The following is a 15,043-nucleotide window of genomic DNA, read 5'->3' on the forward strand; positions in this document are numbered from 1 at the left end:
GGGAGGTGGAGGGATGGGGTTAACCTTTCAGGTGAGGGGTGTGAGGAGGGCACCTCCAGGAGTTGTTCAGGAACTGGCCATTTCTGGGACAGAGGAGTAAGCAGGTAGGCTCAGAGAGGAGACACCGGTGGGGGGTGGGGGATGCTTGATGTGGAAATGACTTGGGCCCCCTTGTGTCTGGGAGCCCCCAGGAGGGAGAAGGGTGCTAAGAACAGAGAAAGCCCAGAGGTGATGGGGGGTGCCTGTGGTCATGGCCCAGCTTGCCTTTAGATGCCATGACCCTGGGCAAAGAAATAGGAATCATTTCCCCAAGGCAGGTTTATTGAGCACCTACTATGTGCCAGGCTGTGTCCTAGGCACTGAAGGTATAGGTGTAGGACTGTGGAAGATCATAAGTACTAATGAGAGACGCTGAGGACAGCGTCTGGCACCGGATACAGCACAGTCAGCGTGAGCTGGTTTTATTACCATCGCCCAGGACACAAGCATGTCTTTAACGAAGGGCCCCCGGGCAGCCCTCCTGCCTGGACTGGAGTCCTGAGGACAGAAACACCCTCCAGGAGCGGCCAGCTGTACTCCCTGTCAGAGCCCCACCGCCGCCGCAGGTGGGGGCTTTCCCAAGGCCAGCTCAGAGGACTGCCCAGGTGCTGCTGCTCCGGGAGGTGCAAACTTGGGGATGGGGGAGGGGAGTGGGCAGGTCCCTCCAAATGTGGGGTGCCGTGGGCTGCAGAAGCAGATACTGGTGGGGCTGGGACTCTTGGTTGCTCAGATGACTTGGTGGCTGGCTGTCTAGAGGCTCCCACGAGCCCCGCCCCCACCTGCTGTGGCAGTTGCAGAGATGCTTGAAGGCTGCTGTCCCTCTAATAGTAGAGTTCCTGGTCCCACCAGCCTGGGAGAGAGAGGGAGAAAGGAGACTCAGTGCTGGGGGTGCCACTTAGGCAGGGCCAGGGGCTGAGAGGTCAGAGATTGGTGCTGGTTGCTATGGAGGGTCAAGGGCTTGGAGGCCAAGTGTTGAGGATCAAAGGTGGGTGCAGCTGCTCGAGGCCCCCGCCCCCAGGCCCTCAGTCTCCACACTCACTCCCTGGGCAACAGCGAACTCCAAGCTTCCGGATCTCATCATAGACGAAGATGAGGATGCCGTAGGGCAGGGGAACCAGCCACCACTGGAACCTGAAGGCACATGGCAAGGTGAAGGCCATCCCAGGCCTGTGCCCCACAGCCCCCTCCCTCTCCTGACCCCTCACAGCCTCTCACCGAATGGGCATGAAGTTGAAGATGTTGGGCATCCCGGGGCAGTAGCACAGGAAGCAGCCGATGCAGACCTGGAACACGATGGCGATCACCAGGATCTTATTCCTGGGGGTGGGCAGGATAGGACAGGCCATTAGGAATTGGGGACGTGATGCAAATCAGGATACTGTGCGTCAAAGTAGGTCAGATGTCAGCAGCAGCAGGAAGGTGTTCTACACACTGAACACTGGAGTGGCGCGGGCCTCTCAGCACCACCCCTTTAGTGAAATGAGGGGGCTGTGGCGGGGAGCTGTTGGTCAGTTAGAAAAGTTTTTTGGCATGTCAGCATCTGGCACCGGCACCCACTAGCATTTTTCGGCTGTTCTAAACCACAGTCAGGATCTGATGGGAGTTGGGACCAGGGGTTGGAGGGCAGGAATGGGGCCCGCCAGGGACACCTGAAGAAGCCTTGCTGGAAGGCGGAGAGGCGGCGCGTCTTGCGGATGAGGACGTCGGCGATCTGGCACACCTCGATGCTGATGAAGAACACGGTATAGCAGGTGTACTGCTGGTACAGGCGCTGCCCGAATGTCTGCAGGCCAGGGGCAAACGGAAACAGCCTGAGTCCAGCCTGAGTCCTGGCGGAGAGCCTCTGCAGCCCACCGGGCATAGGGTCCCAGGGCCGTGAACCCCTAAATGCTCCTCTGCCTTGCATCAGAGGGTGGGAGGTTGGGGGAAGGTGAGAGGCAGAGTCTGTCAGGTGTGCAGGACCCCAAACTGGGGCCCAGAAACCTCAGCCTAGCAGACCTTGGATGACAGTGCCCGGGAAAGCAGTAGGCTGGGCCGACTGCTTTCATAGTGGAAGGGGGGAGGCACCCATAAGAAAGGGCCTGGGAAAGGAGAATTGAAATCTTCAGATGAGATTTGCAAAGTTCAGTGACTCCAGGGGCCAGGTGGATGGCAAAAATAGGTGAGGCAGGCACCGCGGGCCTTTGGGGAACAGAGGGCACGTGCCCCATTTAAAGGGGGCAGCCACTATGCAGCCCATTTCTTCAACACAGCTACTTCTTTTTTTTTTTTTTCTGAGATGGAGTCTCGCTCTATCACCCAGGCTGGAGTGCACTGGTGCGATCTTAGCTCACTGCAACCTCCAAATCCCTTAGCCTCCCAAGTAGCTGGAATTACAAGCATGCGCCACCATGCCTGGCAACACAGCTCCTTCTAATACCAGCTAACTGTGGGGATCCCCGACTGCTCCAGGTACCGAGTGTTGCACGCGCATTAGCTCATTTAATCCTCTGGGTAACCCTAGGAGGTAGATCAATGGTGCTGGAACTTGAACATGCATGAGAATCCCAGCAAGGGCTCCCAGAGGGCTGGGACAGAGCCTGAGAATTTGTGTTTCAAACAAGTTCCCAGGTGATGCTGATGCTGCTGGTCTGGAAACAAACTGAAAACCACTGAGGTAGACTTTGGTATTCTCTCCACTTTGCAGGTGAAAAAACAGGCACAGCAAGGCAAAGCAACCTGCCCAGGGTTACACAGCTTGTGAGGAGCAGTACCAGACCATGAGTCCAAGCGGTCTGGCTTCAATGTCTATCTTAACCATGACAGAAAATGTTTAAGGGAAATATCCTCGTCCGTATGGAACTCTGCAGGTGGACTAAACACATCTGCTGGCCAAATCTAGCCTCACTGTGCTCCATGCCTTCATTAAAACGGGCCACATGTGCAAATACCCTGTGGGAGTGATGCTGTAGGGAAAATAGCAGAATAGAGGCCTGGTTCCACGTCTGAGATGATGCATTAGTGTCAGGGCGGAGACACCCGTCTGCAGCTGCCATCGTCAGTAGCAGGAGTTTGCAGCTGGAGATGGTGGGAAAGGCCCTGGCCCCCAGAACTGGCAGGGAGTCTGGGTGTCCAGGATGCTCTGGCTGAACTCAGTCACATGTGGAGGAACAAGTGGGCTGCACGTAAGGCAAGTGGCCCTGGGAAGGAGGGAACCCAGGGATGGGAGGGGGTGGGGCGAGGCTCACCCACTCCTGGCCGTAGCTGTCCTGCAGATCTTGTAGGTGGTGGTCCTCCCACTGCGCCCGCAGCCCCACACACAGCAGTGGGAACCAGCCCTCCTGGGCCATGGCCGTGAAGTAGTCAGTGAAGCCAGCAAAGGACTGAATGGCACCTGGAGAGAGGCAAGGGGACACAGGGAGACAGAGATGGACACAGAGACAGGGACATGGGAAGAGAGGGACATGGAGAGACAGGGACACAGATACACAAAGGTCAAGGACACACAGAGACGGACACGGGAAGAGAGACAAGGACATGAAGAGACAGGGACACAGATACACAAAGAAGGTCAAGGACACAGAGACAGGGACGCAGAAACAGACACAGAGGCAGAGACAGACAGAAGCAGGGACAGAGAGAAAAAGACACATCCAGGACCGAAAAAGACAGAAACAGGCAATGACTCAGAGACAGGGTCATGGAGAGCAAGGTCAGAGACAGAGCAGGGATACAGTGGAACCAGAGAGATCGTCACAGATAGGGACACGGAGGACAATGGAGACCCAGGACCAAATGCAGACACCGAGGTCCAGAACCAGCCAGAGCCCAAGGCAGAGCCTGGGGCAGGCAACCTGCCCAGCGCAGAGCCCCCCACCCCCAGGCTTCCTGGCCCATGGGCACCCACCAATCTGGAAGTAGGAGTAGGCAGCCAGAGGCTCGTTGACCAATCTGTCGCGCTTTGGGTTGCGTGGACGCAGGTGCATGATGTCGCTCTCGGCTTTTTCATACGCCAGGGACACAGATGGGAACTGGCCAGGAGTGGAAGGAACTGGGACTGAGGGTTTGGCTGGGCCCCTGTCCCCTCCACTCTGGGTCCCCCTTCCCCCACTTGTGGGCAGGAACAGGACTGAGGGTAGCAGGCAGGACCTGCAGGGACAGCACAGCCACACCAGCCTGGACAGCCTGGGCCCCACTGGCCCCTGGGTGTTGGCATTCTGGTGTCCATCTTCATAAGAACATCTGCTTTTATCTTCTCCCTCTGTCTCCCTTTCTCTCTTTTTCTGTTCCTCACTCTGTTCTGTTTCTCTGTCCCTGTCTCTGGTGTAATTCTCTTGTGACTGTATCTCTGCTTTTGTGCGTTTCTGCGTTACTCCTTATCTCTGTATCTTCAGTCTCTTGGTGTCACCGTGCCCCCTTATCTGCTTGTGCCTAGAGTGGCAGCAGAGCATACTGACCACGACCACAGGCTGTGGGACCTGTGACTGCCCGGACTCAAGGCACAGCCAGGCCACTTATTTGCCCAGTGACCTAGGACAAGCCACTCTACCTGTCTATGCCTCAAAGAGCTCATCAGTAAAGAAGGGGTGATAGTAACAAAACTCATCTCATAGCATGGTTATGAGTACAATATTAAGGAAATGATTGTGTGTCTGGCCCAGAAAAAGCACTATGTAAATGTTATCGAATAAATACCTGTCCACCCAGCCATACCTCTGTCTGCATTCATGACTGTATCTGTGGCTCTTTTCCGTCTGTCTGCCATGGGGTCTATCTGAGGGCGTTTACTTGTCCATGTGTGTTTAGGGGCACGTGTCTGTGATTCAGGTTTGGCTAGATACCTATTCTGTTTCCATCTCTGTCTGAGTATCTGTATCTGAGTCCCCATGTGTGCATGTCGGCCTGGGCCTACCTGAATGTCCGCCTGTGTGTGCATGGCTATAGGTCTGTCCATTTAGGTCTGTCCACCTGCCTACCACCCGTGTGTCCTGCACTGGCTGTCATTGCACACACAGGTCTTGTCTGTCACTCTGTGCCCAAGAGTGTCTGTGGTGGTCTCTGTCCCTCCTGTCCATCCGTGGGCAAGTATCTCTGGGCACCCTGTGGATGGGTACCCTGGGCTATGGACTCACAATGTCAGTGCAGAGTTCGATGAAGAGGATGGTGATGCACCCAAGGGGCAGGGGCACACTGACGGTGATGTAGATGAGGTAGGGCGTCAGCTCCGGGATGTTCTTGGTCAACGTGTAGGCAATAGACTTCTTCAGGTTGTCAAAGATCAGTCGACCTGTGGGGTCGGGCAGGCACCTCAGCCTCCTCACAGCCCTCTCCTTCCTGTGCCCACACCGCCCACCCCCTCCCTGGCCTGGCCCGGACCCTGCTCCACGCCTGTCACAATGGAGGCGAAGTTGTCATCCAGCAGGATCATGTCAGCTGCATTTTTGGCAGCATCCGAGCCAGCAATGCCCATGGCTACTCCGATGTCTGCCTTCTTCAGAGCTGGGGAGTCATTCACACCATCCCCTGTGACGGCCACAATCGCACCCTGCAGGCAGTGGGTGCAGGCGGGTGGGCGGGTGGTCAGTGAGAGGCCGGCCCAGGACCAGCCCCACCCCTCTGCCCACCTGCCGCTCTCATCAGCAGGGCTCACCAGCCGCTGGCAGCTCTCCACGATCACCAGCTTCTGCTGGGGGCTGGTGCGCGCAAACACCATCTCGGGGTGGGTGCGCAGGGCTTCGACCAGCTCTGATGGGTCCATGTCCTTCAGCTGCATGCCATTGATCACACAGGCACGGGCGTCCCTGGGGAGGAGATGGGAAGACCTCACTAGGACCTTAGTCTGTGCCAGATGTGGGGAGAACCCCAGGAGGTCTGGGGGGGACTTACTTGTGATTAACCTGGTCCACAGGCACACGGAGGCGGGCAGCGATGTCCTCCACTGTCTCGCTACCTTCCGAGATGATGCCCACACTGGCTGCAATGGCCTTAGCGGTGATAGGGTGGTCACCCGTCACCATGATCACCTGTAGGTGGAACCAGCGGATCCCTGACCCCTTCAGATCAGCCCAATCCCCCTGTCCTCCCTGGGAGACATCTGCTGATACACGTGTTCATTTACTTGACCAAACGTGACCACCTGCTACATGTCTGGGATATAGCAGAGACAAAAGAGACAAAAATCCCCGTCCTTGAGGAGCTGACATTCTAGTGGGGGTGACAGAAAATAAAGAAATGAATTATATAGAATGCTACAAGGTGGGAAAAACATATTAAGCTTGGTGGAGAAAATGGTGACTCGATTTTAAGTGTACCCAGGGAAGGGCTTATTGAGAAGGTGACATCTGAGCAGAGACCTGTAAGAGGCGAGAGAGTTGGCCACGTGGAAAGCTGGGGGAAGAGTGTTCCTGGCAGAGGGAACAGCAGGTGCAAAGGCCCTGAGGTGAGGACAGGCCCAAACTGTCAGAGGAACAGCAGGGAGGACAGCATAACCGCAGAGGAGTGAACAAGGAAAGAGGGCCAAGGAACGAGCTTAGAAAGGTAACAAGGCCCTGATCTAACAGGGCCTTAGAGACATGGGAAGGGCTTGGGCACTGCCTGCCTGGCCTTGGCTTTCCCACCCTTGTTTTGTGTTTGGGGAACCATTCCTCTCCCCTAGACCATCAGTTGCAGTGAGGTCCCTGACTAAGACTGGGCAAGAAAGCCCAGACCTGGCCAATCAAGGTCTTCCATCCCCCAGCCACAGTGACTGGCTCAGGGATGAATGAGTGACCCAATCTGGTGCTACTGAAAAAGAGGCACTCTCTTTTTGTGGGGTGGCTAAACAGGTGGGAGTTAAGTTCGAGCTGCTTGAGCAGGGGTGTGTGTGTCCCCAAGTGGAGGGAGTGCTTGCAAATAAAGCCAGCAGAGAGAAGAGCAGAGCTGAGACATGGAGAAAGGAAAATTCCTAATGACACTGAGCTCCTGGATCCAGCTATACCTGAAGCTTAATTCCCCAGAATTTTTCAGTATCATAAACCAATGCATTTTTGCTCAAGCCAGTTTCAGGTGGGTTTGTCATGGGGTTCTTCAACCCAAATCCCGCTGCCATCTTCTGTCCTCACCCTACTTGTTCCTCCCCACAGTGGCATACCCGGATGCCTGCCGTGCGACACTTGAGCACAGCATCAGGGACAGTGGCCCGGGGTGGGTCAATCATGGATACAAGTCCCGCAAAGCAGAGGCCGCTAGATGGAAAGTTCATGTCCTCCACGTCGAAGGCATAGCCGGGTGGGTAGTCCTTCTCATTTAGGTAGAGCTGGCAAAAGCCTGGCCGGAAACGGGGAAGTCAGGGAGGAGCCCTGGGCAGACCCTTCCTTAGCAGGGCCAGGAAATGAGTAAAATAACCAGGCCCCTTGCACCAAACACCTATGGATGCCTGACCCTGTGCTGACCCCTTCACTCACATTGTCTGAATCTACCCTCACAACCACCCTGTGAGGCCCATTCTCATCTTACAGATGTGGAAACTGAGGCTCAGAGAGGGGACATTTCTTGCCAGAGGTCACACAGCAAGTAAAAGGCCCAGAATTGGACCACAGATCTGTTTTCTAGGGTAGAGGCAGGGAAGTTTAAGGCGTCAGGACAAAAATTGGGAGAGGTCAGAGGTCAGGATAAGGATGAAAAGTCCAGGTGAGGACTGGGGTCAAGGCAGAAAGTGAGGACAGACAGGGGTCAGGACTGGTACAAGGAAAGTCAAGGGTGAGGCTGTGGACTAGGACAGATCAGCCAGCAGCCAGGGATGAAGACGGTCAGGGCTGGGCCTGGAGGGGTGGGCAGGGTCTGTGCTAGCTCCTCCTCCCACCTAGAGTCTCCTCCCCTGCCCAGGGATCTCACCGAGCACGCGTTCGCCCAGGCCTCCCAGGCTGAGGTAAGCGGTCTGGAAGGCCTCGCGCCACTGCTCGTCCAGCGGCAGTTCCTGGCCCTTGATAAGGATGGAGCTGCAGCGCTCCAGCACGCGCTCGGGGGCGCCCTTCATCACCAGCAAGTGTCGCGGGTCCCGCGGGTCCTCCAGCGTATGGATGGACAGCTGTGGGCGGGGAGGGGCGGGGATGTGGGCGGGGGAACAGGGCGGGCCTGAGGAGAGGGGTGGGGCCGAGAGCTCGGTACGGCGCCTGAGAGCTGCGGGGAAGGGTGAAGGTGGAAGGTGGGGGCTTGTGTAGAGAGGTCCTTCGTAGAAGGTGAGCGTTAAGGCGGGGCTAGGCGCATATTTGGGGTCCTGGGCGCAGGGAATGAACAGAATTAGGGTGCGGAGTTGCAGGCTGGGGGCGGAATTTGGAGAGCGAGGTGCTCCTCATGGAGAGTACCGCCGAGGAGAAGCTGTGGGCGGGGCTGGGTGATGAGCGGGACCTTGCCTCTGGTGGGCGGGGCCATAGGCAGACCGGGAGATGGGGTGGGGTTTGGCTGCGGAGAGAGGAAGCTGCGAGCGAGGCCCCGCGTGGCCCGCCTGATGTGGGTGTGGCCTGGGGCTGGGCCCGAGGTGGGCGGGACCAGGCCGTGGGCGGGGCCGGCTGCGCACCTGGAACTTGTTGGTGGAGTTGAAGGGGATCTCGCAGACTTTTGGGAAGCGGTCACGGTAGCCCATGGCGTTGCCCAGCGTCAGCTCGGAGAACTTGAGCAGCGCCGTCTCCGACGCGTCTCCGATCACGATGCGCTGGAAGCGGGGGCCGGTGTCAGGGGCGAAGCCGGCTACACTTGCCTCCCGGGATTCCCTGGAGGTCCCCTGGCTCTCACCTTGGGCACGGGCACTGCATCCTGGCCGGACTTGAAGGCAGCGCGGTTGCACAGGGTGAGCACCCGGCACAGCGCCCGCCATGTCTCCGAGGACTGGTCAAACGTCTGCCCTGCAGACCAGGTGTCCAGGCTGGGTCCCGCATGGCGGCTCTCCCGGACCAGACAGAGCCCCCTCCTCCTAAGCTCATGTCGCGTGCCCCCTCCCCAGACCTGGGTGGGATTGGGTTCCACCCAACGCTGAGGGACCCAACCCCAGGATGACCCTTCCCTCTACACCCAGTAGCGAGTCTCCTTTGAGACCTGGAGCCGAGCCGCCCTGCATTCGTACAAAGCCCTCCCTACCTCCCTAGCCCCCTTCAGGTCTCCACCATCCACCAGATCCTGCCCTGGCGCCTGTGCCCTCCCTGCCCCACACCTGACTGGTCTTCTGTGGTGTCAGCTGTGTGGATGTGGTTGTCAAACCACAGATGGGACACAGTCATGCGGTTCTGAGTGAGAGTCCCTGTCTTGTCTGAGCAGATCACTGAGGTGGAGCCCAATGTCTCCACCGCCTCCAAGTTCTTGACCACGCAGTTCTTACTGGCCAGGCGCTTGGCTGTCAGGGACAGGCAGACCTGGGGAAGGGGTGAGCACCGCAGGCTAGGGATCCACCCTTGCTTCCAGTCCTCTTCCCCGCCTCACAGAACCTGGAAGGCTTTACCCCAGCCGCGGGGCTGCATGTGCAACGTGCTTCTGCAAAAACCAGGTGTTTGTTTCTTGGCCCCAGCTTTTGTGGAGCCTGTGCTTTGTTTGGGACTCCTTCCCCAGTCTGCCCAGATACAGTAGCCAGGCCCCTCTCTGAGCTGTCCCAGCCGAGGTTCTGAAAATTCTCTTCACACAATCAAAATGAGAAGAGGAACCTTCCCCGCACCTTGCCGGGGGCTGGTCTGGGGCTGGGTGCTGACTGTGGAAGGCCCTGTGACATGCTGGCTGCCTGCACAGGACCTCATCCTCTTCCGGTTAAGGACCTGGCCTCATCGTCTCTGTGCCCTTAATGTGTGGCAGGCTTGCATCGGGATGCACTTGCTGAATGAGTGGATGATGGGAAGGTGGGAGAGTGGATGGGAGCTGAGTGAACAGATGGACAGGCAGGGAGGTGATGGGGGGAGTGTGGAGGAAAGAACAGATGGTTGGGTAGGCCCCTCAGCTCCCTGCATTCCCGCCTGCCCCCACTCACTGTGACAGTGGCCAGCAGCCCCTCAGGCACATAGGCCACCACGATGGCCATGAAGAAGACCATGGCCCGCAGGAAGGTGTAGCCAATGCACATGGCCACGATAAAAAACGTGGCACCAAAAAGAATGGCCAGGCCCGCGATGATGTCCACAAAATGCTCGATCTCGATAGCGATGGGCGTCTTCTCATTTTCTACCCCCGATGCCAGCGACGCGATGCGCCCAATGATGGTGCGGTCACCTGTGTTCACCACCAGGCCCTGCGCGGTGCCTGCAGGGGGGCCAAGGAGTGACTCAGGGATAGGGGGCAGCAGTGGGGTGTGCACTGCTGTGTGAGCTGACAGTCAGTCACCACCAGTGGAAGATGTGACCTGGGGAGAAGGGAGCGACAGTGGGAGACAGAGAAGCAGTGTGCCCCGGGATGTGGCAGTCATGCAGGGGAGAGACAGGGAGACAGAAGCCCCCTGTCCTAGAAGGTAGCAGGAGAGGGACCGGTGGAGGCAGCAGTTACTGGGCAGGCAGGCCCAGTAGACAGACCCTCCAGGCACATGGTGGAGAAGAAGGCGATGTTGCGGGTCTCCAAGGGCTCTCGTGCGTGCACTCGGGTGAGCGGGTCTGCGGCTCAGACTCCCCCGTCAGTGAGGAGTTGTCCACCTTGCAGCCCTGGGCCGCCAGGATGCGGATGTCAGCGGGCACTCTGTCCCCGCCTTTCATCTCCACCAGGTCGCCCACCACCAGCTGGTCGGCGTTGATCTGGAACTTGTCTCCATCACGAATGACAGTGGCTTGCTGCGGGGCAGGGATGCCAAAGTTGAGGTGGACTTTGAGGGGGTGGGAGCTGTTGCACATGGGGAGGTAGAGGATGGAGAGAACTGGGACCCATGGGGAAAGATGGAAGCCACGGATGAGGGGCAGGTTGGGCCTGATGGGAGGAGGCTACCCGAGCAGTCTGGAGTCTCTGGGATCTGGAGTGGTTGGGTGCTGGGGAACCCACCTGTGGCACAAGGTTCTTAAAGCTGGCGATGATGTTGGTGCTCTTGAATTCCTGGTAGTAGCCAAAGCAGCCAGTGACGACAACCACAGCAATGAGAGCGATTGCCAGGTACAGCTGGGGACAGGGACAGGGCTGGAGTTATTCAGAGGGGCTGGAAGCTGCCTACTTGAGGCCACCCACCTGCTCCCTGGTGCCCTGGTGTTCTTGGTTTTCCCCATGCTTCTCCCCGCCTACTAGGAAGCTCATGTACCATTCCCTGTAGCCTTTAGCCCCCTTCCCACGTCCCTCATACCCCACATTTGGCCTGCCCTGTCTTCTCAGTGTCTTGTGTTCCTGTGTATATTTCCTATCCTCTGGCCCTGAATCCTCAGTCTTCCGTGTCCCCATATCTGTGACTTGTGCCCCAAATCACTGTGTGCCTTGGTCTGACACGTTCCTTTCTCCTGTGTCCCCAAGCCTTGCATTCCCCATGTCCACTGCCCCATGTCTCCTCCTGTTCCCATGGCCTGTATTCCCTGTGTCTTCAGTTTCACATCCTGGATTTTCCATAATCTGCTGCCACCTTTGTGTCCCCTGGGCCCCCTTTTCCCTGCGTCCTCACATCCCCATCCCTGCATGTGCTGTAGACCTTGTGCGTCATGGTTTGTGTCCTCCGTGGCCACGGCCCCCGTGTTCCAGCTCCCCAGTCACTGTGTCCTGTGTCTCCCATGTCTGCGTATCTCCAAGTTCCCATCCTGTGTCCCACGACCATGACTTTTCGAGCCTCTGTCTGATGTCACATGTCCCTGAGTCCCCATGTCCCTTGCCCTGATCTCTGCCATATGTCCAATGTCCCTTGCCCTACACCTCCATTTCCTCTCTGTCTCTGTGCTTCTGTGTCTCATGTTTTGTGTCTCTCCATGTGCTGTGTCCTGAGGCTTGTATCCCTGCCGTGGTGTCCCATGTCTGAGTCCCAGGGTCTCCTGTTCCCCATGCCCCAGTCTGTCCTGTGTCTGCACTGCATGTCCTCTGCTTCCAAGTCCCACCTCTTTTTTTTCTTTAAGTCACAGTCTCACTCTCACCCAGGCTGGAGTGGCAGTGGCATGGTCTCGGCTCACTGCATCCTCCACCTCCCGGGTTCAAATGATTCTCCAAGGCCAGGAGCGGTGGCTTAAGCCTGTAATCCCAGCACTTTGGGAGGCCGAGACGGGCGGATCACGAGGTCAGGAGATCGAGACCATCCTGGCTAACACGGTGAAGCCCCGTCTCTACTAAAAAATACAAATATCTAGCCAGGTGAGGTGGCGAGCACCTGTAGTCCCAGCTACTCGGGAGGCTGAGGCAGGAGAATGGTGGGAACCCAGGAGGCAGAGCTTGCAGTGAGCTGAGATCCGGCCACTGCAGTCCAGCCTGGGTGACAGAGCAAGACTCCGTCTCAAAAAAAACAAACAAAAAAAAATGATTCTCCTGCCTGAGCCTCCCGAGTAACTGGGATTGCAGGTGCCTGCCACCATGCCCGGCTAATTTTTGTAATTTTAGTAGAGATGGGGTTTTGCCATGTTGGCCAGGCTGGTCTCGAACTCCTGACCTCAGGTGATCTGCCTGCCTCAGCCTCCCAAAGTGCTGGGATTACAGGCGTGAACCACACGCCCAGCCTCCAAGTCCCATCTCTTACGTATTGCATTGCCATATTCTTTATGCCCCCAACTATGTCCCCATACCTGAGACTCACCCCAGTGTCCCTGTGTCCTTGGGTCTGCCCCATCCATATCCCAATGTCCTCCACCTGCCGTGACCCCTGTCTTGAGACTGCCTTTCATGTTCCTCTATCCCCATCCTCCTCTGCCCCTCTTGTCCCAAGTCCCATTCTCAGTGTACTCCATTCCCAGGTCCCCATGTCCCAAGCCTGCCCCCACAACATGACTCACATTGTCGTCGGTGGTGAGGTCCCCCTCACTGGCCTGGATGGCAAAGGCGATGAGGCAGATGGCGGCAGCCACCCACATGAGGCACTGCAGGCCCCCAGCCAGCTGCCTCGCGAACTTGACATACTCTGGGGTGCCCCGTGGTGGCCGCAGCGCGTTGGGCCCGTCCCGCAGCAGCAGCTCAGCAGCCAGGCTTGCAGACAGGCCCTACGACAGAGGGGTAGGGCGAGGCGGTGCTGGGGGCTTTCCTCCACATGCACACCCTGAAGGAAGCCCCCTGCCTCGGTTTCACTTCCCCAGCTCGGTCTGTCCTGCTTCTTCTCATCTCTTTGTCTCTTGGTTCCTGCCCCCGCTCCCCGTCTCTCCCTCCCTCCTTCATCTTTCCCTTTGTCTCTCCTCACTCACCTTTCTGTGTGTCTCTCTCCTGCTGCTCTCTCCATATTTGTCTCTGCCTTTTCTGTGTTGCTATCTCTTTTCATCTACTCCTCTCTCCATCTCTGTGTCTAACCCTTTCTCTCTAATGCTTTCTCTCTTCTCTCCCTCTCCCTCTCTCCATCTCCCTCCCTGTCTCTTTCCTTCTCTCCCTCTCTCCCTCTTTCTCCCCCCTCCATCTCCTTCCCTCTCTCCTTCCCTCCCTCCCTCCTTCCCTCTCTCCCTCTCTCCATATCTTCCTCTCTCCATCTCTCCCTTTCCCTCTCCCTCTCTCTCTCCATCTCTCCATATCTTCCTGTCTTCATCTCTCCCTTTCCCTCTCTCTCTCCCTCTCTCCTTCTCTCCCTCTCTCCATCTCCCTCCTTCCATCTCCTTCTCCCTCCCTCTCTCCCCCCCCCCTCTGTACCCTCCCAGTCTCCAGCTCACCTTGGTGGCACTGGTCTGGTATTTCTGTTCCAGCTCCGCCACTGATAGCTGGTGGTCATTCTGTGTGGTGGGGTGGGGCAGGATGCTTGTTCTGGGCTCTCCTGGCCCCCTCCCTGCCCACTTGTGTGGTTACCAGCCCACCCTCCAGCTCGCGGCCCTCCCCAGCCAGAGCTCACAATCTCCATCTCCTTCTTCATGTTCTCCAGCTTCTCCTTCCTCTTGCCACCCCCGCCGCCCGCCTTCTTCTTCTTGCTCATCTTGGCAGCCATGTCCCCACCAGGGCCGGGACCCAGCTCCACCGAGTAGAGCTCGTAGTTCTCCTGGGGATGGATGGGATGGGGGGAGGGAGGCCTCAGATTCCACTGCAACCCCTGTCCCCACCACACCCCAGACTCCTGGGCCCCACTCACGGCCTTCCCCATGGTGTCCGGTGCCTGTGCTCCCACCCGACAGAGCCTGGGCCCGGACCAGTCCTGATATACCCGGGGAGGGCGGGGGGTGGAGCAGAACCGCCCGACCACAGCTGATTACAGGGCTCCTTGGGGCGACCTCTAGGCCTGGGTGCCTCAGGCATTCCCTCCTGGGCTGCTCCCCCCGCCCAGATCCCCCCATGTCAACCTGCCCTGAGATCGGGGAGCCCCTGGGAACAGCCCCGGCAACAAGAAGAGCAAACATAAGGTTTGCTCCAATGGGCATTGTGCTGAGGGCTTCTGCGTGCTAACTTATTTAACCTTCCAATAACCCTTTCAGGGGACAAGACCCCTTACAGATGGGGAAACTGAGGCATGGAGGGGTTGAGTCACTCTCATATGACTCCATCACAGGCTAGGATGTAATGGAGTGAGAACCAGATCGGCTGGCTGCAGAGTGTCCTCTTTCAGTCTAAATAGCACGTGCCTGAAGAGGCATGGAAGAGGAGGGTGCTCCCACACTTTTTTTTTTTTTTTTTTGAGTCTCACTCCGTCACCCAGGCTGGAGTGCAGTGGTGCAATCTTGGCTCACTGCAACCTCTGCCTCCCAGGTTCAAGCGATTCTCCTGCCTCAGCCTCCCGAGTAGCTGGGATTACAGGTGCGCACCACCACACCTGGCTAATTTTTGTACTTTTAGTAGAGACAGGGTTTCACCATGTTGGCCAGGCTGGTCTCAAACTCCTGACCTCAGGTGAACCACCCGCCTTAGCTTCCCAAAGTGCTGGAATTACAGGCAGAAGCCACCACACCCTGCCATGCTTACAACACTCTCTATGGTGGCTGAATGTTTACTGAACTCTGACTATTCACTATGG

General features: G+C 57.5%; 1 protein-coding gene and 1 pseudogene across 1 annotated transcript; both read right to left on the reverse strand.

The window, feature by feature from the left end:
- Window positions 1–435: 435 nt before the first annotated feature.
- ATP4A (ATPase H+/K+ transporting subunit alpha) lies at window positions 436–10,329 on the reverse strand. Its single transcript, XM_033225774.1, has 16 exons — window positions 10,004–10,329; window positions 9,203–9,401; window positions 8,788–8,897; window positions 8,573–8,707; window positions 7,891–8,083; window positions 7,148–7,323; window positions 5,905–6,041; window positions 5,669–5,819; window positions 5,395–5,563; window positions 5,151–5,305; window positions 3,926–4,049; window positions 3,267–3,412; window positions 1,689–1,822; window positions 1,255–1,356; window positions 1,079–1,170; window positions 436–889 (listed from the first exon to the last, which is right to left on the reverse strand). Exons 1-16 carry the CDS (start codon window positions 10,094–10,096, stop codon window positions 861–863), a joined length of 2,145 nt encoding a protein of 714 aa, XP_033081665.1. The 5' UTR covers window positions 10,097–10,329; the 3' UTR covers window positions 436–860.
- A 20-nt stretch (window positions 10,330–10,349) lies between these two features.
- Window positions 10,350–13,120, reverse strand: LOC117093535 (annotated as a pseudogene).
- Window positions 13,121–15,043: the final 1,923 nt, after the last annotated feature.

The sequence above is a fragment of the Trachypithecus francoisi genome, unplaced genomic scaffold (genome assembly GCF_009764315.1).
Source record: "Trachypithecus francoisi isolate TF-2019V2 unplaced genomic scaffold, Tfra_2.0 Lachesis_group12, whole genome shotgun sequence".
NCBI lineage: Eukaryota > Metazoa > Chordata > Mammalia > Primates > Cercopithecidae > Trachypithecus > Trachypithecus francoisi.

What these genes read in the sequence shown, in the direction of transcription:
- ATP4A (XM_033225774.1), bottom strand. Translation starts at nt 10,096, where the DNA reads ATGTGCATTGGCTACACCTTCCTGCGGGCCATGGTCTTCTTCATGGCC. An exon ending in TCGAACTCTGCACTGACATT is followed by an intron (nt 4,050 to 5,150) that starts GTGAGTCCATAG and finishes ACTCCTGGCCAG; the next exon opens with TTCCCATCTGTGTCCCTGGC. An exon ending in CTACTCCTACTTCCAGATTG is followed by an intron (nt 3,413 to 3,925) that starts GTGGGTGCCCAT and finishes GCCTCTCTCCAG; the next exon opens with GTGCCATTCAGTCCTTTGCT.